Source organism: Nicotiana attenuata, unplaced genomic scaffold (assembly GCF_001879085.1).
Source record: "Nicotiana attenuata strain UT unplaced genomic scaffold, NIATTr2, whole genome shotgun sequence".
Lineage (NCBI taxonomy): Eukaryota > Viridiplantae > Streptophyta > Magnoliopsida > Solanales > Solanaceae > Nicotiana > Nicotiana attenuata.
Genome location: NW_017672639.1, coordinates 80847 through 86975, shown reverse-complemented (window position 1 = coordinate 86975; position 6129 = coordinate 80847). Strand labels below are relative to the sequence as shown.

The window sequence follows — 6129 nt, the reverse complement described above, 5'->3', positions numbered from 1 at the left end:
GTCCACTCTACATGCATCCATCGGAGAACGCAGGGACCACTTTGGTGCCAACTCCTTTTGATGGTTCTGGGTACAGATCATGGAGAAGAGGTGTGTTAAGAGCTCTGCCTGTGAAGAATAAGGTAGGGTTCATTAATGGAAAATATAAAAAGCCAGATGCAAATGATGCACTCTTTGATCAGTGAGAACGGTGCGACGACATGGTAACCTCGTGGATATTGAACTCACTCTCTAAGGATTTAGCAGATAGCCTACAGTATGTTAACGATGCAAAGGAGCTCTGGAAAGAACTAGAGGACAGGTACGATCAAACAAATGGAGCAAAACTATATCAATTACAAAAGGAAATTAGTGATTTAAACCAATGAACTTTCATTATTACTGGATATTACACGAAAATAAAAAAGCTGTGGGAAGAGTTAAACATGCTGAATAGTCATGCTCAGTGCAGTTGTCAATGTGTGTGGGGAGCTAAGGCCAATATGCAGAAGGCTGAACAAGATAGGAGGCTGATCCAATTTCTCATGGGACTAAATGAAGTATATACAGTTGTCAGGGGTAGTATACTGATGATGAACCCCTTACCTAGCATAGCACAGGCCTTCTCCATTCTTATTCAGGAAGAGAAGCAGAGAGAAGTCAAGTCTCAGAATCAAGTCATGGTCGACTCTACTTCTCTCAATGCTAACACTACAGGTGTGAACACTTTTAGGAAAAATTACTGTCAAAACTCTGCTGGAACTGGTGGTTTCAGAGAAAACTACAATCCTAACAGGCCTAGGCCCTTTTGTGAGTATTGCAAGAGGCCGGGATATACCAAAGACAAATGTTATAAACTCCATGGATACCCACAAGGGATGAATAGGCCCAATAATAATTCACAGGCCTTCAATAAGTTCAACAGAGGAAAAGTGAACGTTGCAGATGCAAGTGATAGGGTGAACACTGGAGAAAGAGAAGAAGGGATGTTGCAGGAGCGACGTCGAAACTTGCACAGTTTAACCAAGGAGCAGTATGGCCAATTGCTGAACCTACTGGAGAATTTTCAACCATGAAATGCAGGGGAAAATACTGGCAATGCCAACCTAGCTGGTGGTGCTGTTAGCTTTGCATGTACTGTGACTTGTTGCAATTCTTTTGAACATGGTGATCACTCATATGATTGTTTCGAACCAAATACTGACTCATGGATCCTACACTCCGGTGCCAGAAACTACATGACCTTCAAGAGATCCTTGTTAACCAACACCAAAACCTTAGTTTACCCCTTCCTAGTGACTTTGCCAAATGGTTATAAGGTCAAGGTGACACTCATTGGAGATGTTGTTCCTAGTCCCAAATTCACATTAAGAAAGGTCCTTTTTGTACCAAGTTTCAAATATAACCTAATCTCTGTTCATTCCTTAACAATTCAGCTTGACTGTATTGTTGCATTTACCAAGTTTGCTTGCTTCATTCTGCAGGCCCCTTCAGTGAAGAGGCCTCTGGAGATTGGTAAAGCAATTGATGGTTTGTACTTTCAATTCTCAAAGTCTATGTCTAGTACTACTTGTAATTCTGTGTCTTGTTCTTCCACTTCACATCACACGCATGTAAATAGAGTACCTTCTCATTCACAAACTGCAGTACATAGTCCAGAATTGAATAAAGGAAGTGGTGATTCTGTTCTGAATGTGTTTGTTAATGGTGTTGACACTGTTGATTCCTTGTGGCACAATCGTTTGGGACATGTACCTTTTGTAAAGATGAGAGGTATCTCAACCATACCAGTTAAATTTGCTCCAAAACAGCCCTTTATGTGTCCCATATGCCCTACGGCTAGACAAACAAGATTGCCCTTTCCTCTGAAAAGTTCAACCTCAACCAAACACTTTGAATTGGTACACATTGATTTATGGGGCCCCTACCATGTACCTACTCATGATGGTCACAGATACTTCATAACCCTTGTAGATGATTATAGCAGATCTACCTGGACACATCTTCTGGGCAGTAAAAGCAATGCTCTATGTGTGATCAAAGCTTTTTTCACTATGGTAGAAAACCAGTTTGGAACCTCAATCAAATCCATAAGGACTGATAATGGACTGGAATTCATCAGTTCTGAGGCTGCTTCATTTTTTCAATCAAAAGGAGTTATCCACCAAAAGACTTGCCCCTACACACCCCAGCAAAATGGGGTGGTAGAAAGAAAGCATAAATACTTACTTGAAACAGCCAGGGCATTACTTTTCCAGTCCAAATTACCCCTCAAATATTGGGGAGAGTGTATACTCATCTCTACATACTTAATAAATAAACTACCTTCATCCTCCATAAGCAACAAATGTCCTTATGAACTACTATACAAGAAAAAGCCCAACTACTCTCATCTCAGAAGTTTTGGTGGACTTAATGTTTCAAGCACTACACTTAAAAACCCATAAACGATAAATTTGAACCAGAGGCCACCCTCAGGTTTTGTCGGGATATCCATCTGGCTCAAAGGTTACAAGTCCTAAGTTTGGTCACAAGGAAGATACATGTGTCAAGAGATGTAGTTTTTCATGAGAATGTGTTCCCTTTCCATCTGTCTTTCAATTTCAATGACATATCCTCTCCTGGGAAGTTTCCTTCTGCACAAGGGAGATTTCCTAATGCTCCAGTCTTTCCCTCTGAGTCTGATGTTCCTCATGAGTCCTCCATTGCAGTGTCACCTGAATCACACCATGGTGCAATGTCACCTCAACACAATCACGACCAATCATCACCTATATCCTTGCACCAAAGTGGCAACATAGAAACTGAATTAGCCCCAAGTAATCAGGACTAATTCCATGCTCCTGACCTCACCAATTCTTCTGAACACCAGAGTCCTAACCAATGTAGACCTGCTAGGCCACACAAAACACCTGCTTATCTAAAGGACTATGTATATTCAATCTCAAATCTCCAGACCTGTCCATTTAACCAAAGTCAAGAAACACTGTCTACTTCTTTCACTGCCTTTTTGCCAGATAAACAACATTTTTCCTTTCATGCATTGATTCCTGAAAGTCAACAGATGGTAAGGAGTATTTCACATGAGTGTGAACCTTGTTCATATGAAGAAGCAGTCATCAATCCTGCCTGGCAAGCAGCAATGACTCAAGAATTTCAGGCACTATATACAAATCACACATGGGACCTAGTCATATAATAAACAGGGGAAGTTTAGCAAATACCCATGCATAGGAAAGTACTTACCCGCCCCTACCCATGCCTTTCCCCTCCTATCCATTTTTGTTTAACACCCAGCCACATGAAGTCACTAAGCTACTATAAACCAAGCCAATTCAAGCCAAAGTTAAAGCCATTTCAATACAAACCAAGTCAAGCAAAATCAAGCCAAGCCAAGCCAATTCAAATGAAACCAAATAAAGTTAACCGAAATCAAGCTAATAAGCCAAATGGATAAAAAAAGTTGGGATGGGTGGGTAGGTAGGCGTTATTAGTTTTAATTGGGTAGGTATATATTGTAACTAGTATTCAAATGGGTAGAAAAGGATAATTATTTTAAGTTCAATGTGTATTTTGCATAAATTGCTCTCATAAATAGGTCAGAAAAAAAGAAAGAAAAAAGCTTATGCGGAATAGGCTGCAAGACATTGTGTGTATTTCTTAAATTGTCATTTATAACAAAAAACAGTATTAACGGTTTCTTATCCTATTATGCAATCTTGACGTAATTTGCCTTTTCACTTTTGGTTGAATCTTAGTCCCTCTTTCGCTTTTTAGACATTCAATTTGCTCAGGCTAGTTATAGGTTTATGTGAGGAAAAAAAATAGAGAATTTAAATTACATAAGTGAATGATGATCCAAAAGGTCATCACTTGCTTTTAAATTAAATTCTGTGTTCCAAGACCTTAAAATCCTCTTTTATCTTTACCTCGATTTGCGTGCGCAGTCCGGGCGTGTAGCCGGAAAGCTTAAATGAGAAAATCTGTGAAAAATGATAAATTTTGACTATAAAATGAATTAATTTGACTTCGGTCAACGTTTTGGGTAAACGGACCCGGACCCGTGATGTGACGGTCCCGAAGAGTCCGTAGAAAAATATGGGACTTGGGCGTATGCCCGGAATAGAATTCCGAGGTCCCAAGCCCGAGAAATGAATTTTTAAAGAAAATTATTTTGTGAAATTGTTTAAAGGATTTGGAAATGAATTTTGATCAGAACATGTTGGTATCGGGCCCGTATTTTGGTTCCGACGTTCGGTACAGGTCATATATGTGGTTTAAGATAATTCTGTGAAGTTTGGTAAGAAACGGAATCCGTTTGACGTGATTTGGACCTAAAATGCAAAGTTGATGTTTAAGAAGTTTTGAGATATTTCATTGATTTTGAGGTTTAATTCGTTGTTTGAGAGGTTATTTTGGCGATTTGATCGCACGGATAAGTTCATATGATGTTTTTGAGTTAGTACGCATGTTTGGTTTGGAGCCCCGAGGGCTCGGGTGAGTTTCCGGTAGGTTCCGGGGTGTTTAAACTTAGAATAAACCTGCTGTTGCACCGGTTCTGGTGTAACCGCACCTGCGATTCTTGGGCTGCAGATGCGGACTCGCAGGTGCGGGAAGTGTATCGCAGGTGCGGTCCAGCCTTCGCAGATGCGGGCAATATTCCGCAGAAGCGGTTCCGCAGGAGCGGATTTCTCCCTCGCAGATGTGGCCCTAGTGGGCCAAGTCATTTCCGCAGAAGCGGTCATTTATTCGCACGTGCGGTTGCGCAGATGCGACCCACGAGCCGCAGATGCGGAAGTCGGGTAGTGAGTCTTTTAAAACATAACTTCAGTGATTTTTCTTTCAAACTTTCACAAAAATAGAAGAACTAGGGCGATTTTCTCAAGAGATTTTCTTCCCAAATCACAAGTAAGTATTCATTGACTGATTTCTTTCAACTATCTAATGATTTTCATCAACTTTTATCAATAATCCTAGGGTTTTAATGGTAGAAAATTGGGGAATCGGGTAGAGTTAGGGCTTTTTGATTATTTGGTAATTTGACCTCGTCTTGGGGTCGGATTTCAAAACAAACTATATATTCGGGCTCGTGGGTGAATGGGTATTGGGTTTTGGTCCGAACCTCGTGTTTTGACCAAGCGGGCCCGGGGTCAATTTTTGGGTTTTTGGAAAGAATGATTGGTATGTTATAATTGAGCATTGAAATTGGATTGTTGGGCGTTTATTGATGTTATTAAGTCGATTATGTCTAGATACGATTGATTTAAAGCCAAATTCGAAAGGAAAAGCGGTGTTTGAGGCTTGAGTTGGCCGTGGAAGTTCGAGGTAAGTGTTCGGTCTAACCTTAGCTTGAGGGATTAGGAGTTGAGTCCTATTTGCTATTTGCTTCTTGTTGAGTATGACGTATAGGCATGGTGACGAGTATCTATACGTTGATGTCGAGCATGACCGTGAGTCTTACATTGATATTGTTGTGTTCTTATATGATACTACAGATGCTTTAATTGATGATTCTCGATATTGATCAAGGATTAAATTTGTTCTCGTGAAAATTACTTATGATTTGGATATTGTTGTTAGCTGGGATGAATAGAGGTTGAGTTAAGATTGGTTATAGCTGATTCTCCCTTGTCGGGACGTATTTACTTTTATTGTTGATCCCTTGCCCGGATAGTGTAGTTTATTGTTGATCCCTTGCCGGGATAGTGTAATTTATTGTTGATCCCTTGCCGGGATAGTGTGTGTGTGTATATATATATATATATGGATCGGGTTGCATGCCGCAACAATATTATAAATATGGATCGGGTTGCACGCCGCAACAATACTAAATATGGATCGGGTTGCACGCCGCAAGAATATTATATTATATTGGATCGGGTTGCACGCCGCAACAATATTATATTGGACCGGGTTGCACGCCGCAACAGTGATAAATATTATATTGGATCGGGTTGCACGCCGCAACAGTGGTAAATATTATATTGGATCGGGTTGCACGCCGCAACAGTGGTAAATGTTAAGGGATCGGGTTGCGCGCCGCAACAGTACTATTATTGTTTTGTTGTAGATTCTGAGTTGTTCTCTCGTATTTCTCTTAAGTTCCTGCTGGATTTGACATTATCCCCCGTAGCATGTACCCCCTCCCAT

At 40.5% G+C, this 6129-nt stretch overlaps 1 protein-coding gene across 1 annotated transcript; it reads left to right on the top strand.

The window, feature by feature from the left end:
* Positions 1–200: 200 nt before the first annotated feature.
* Positions 201–2812, top strand: LOC109213927. Its single transcript, XM_019377768.1, has 5 exons — positions 201–301; positions 452–996; positions 1063–1355; positions 1464–1752; positions 2445–2812. Exons 1-5 carry the CDS (start codon positions 201–203, stop codon positions 2810–2812), a joined length of 1596 nt encoding a protein of 531 aa, XP_019233313.1.
* Positions 2813–6129: the final 3317 nt, after the last annotated feature.

Bases quoted from the DNA above. Each gene is read 5' to 3' on its own strand.
- LOC109213927 (XM_019377768.1), top strand. From the start codon at position 201: ATGGTAACCTCGTGGATATTGAACTCACTCTCTAAGGATTTAGCAGAT. The intron at 302-451 runs GTACGATCAAAC...TGCTCAGTGCAG, and splicing joins TGGAAAGAACTAGAGGACAG to TTGTCAATGTGTGTGGGGAG. The intron at 1,356-1,463 runs GTCCTTTTTGTA...TTCATTCTGCAG, and splicing joins CCAAATTCACATTAAGAAAG to GCCCCTTCAGTGAAGAGGCC.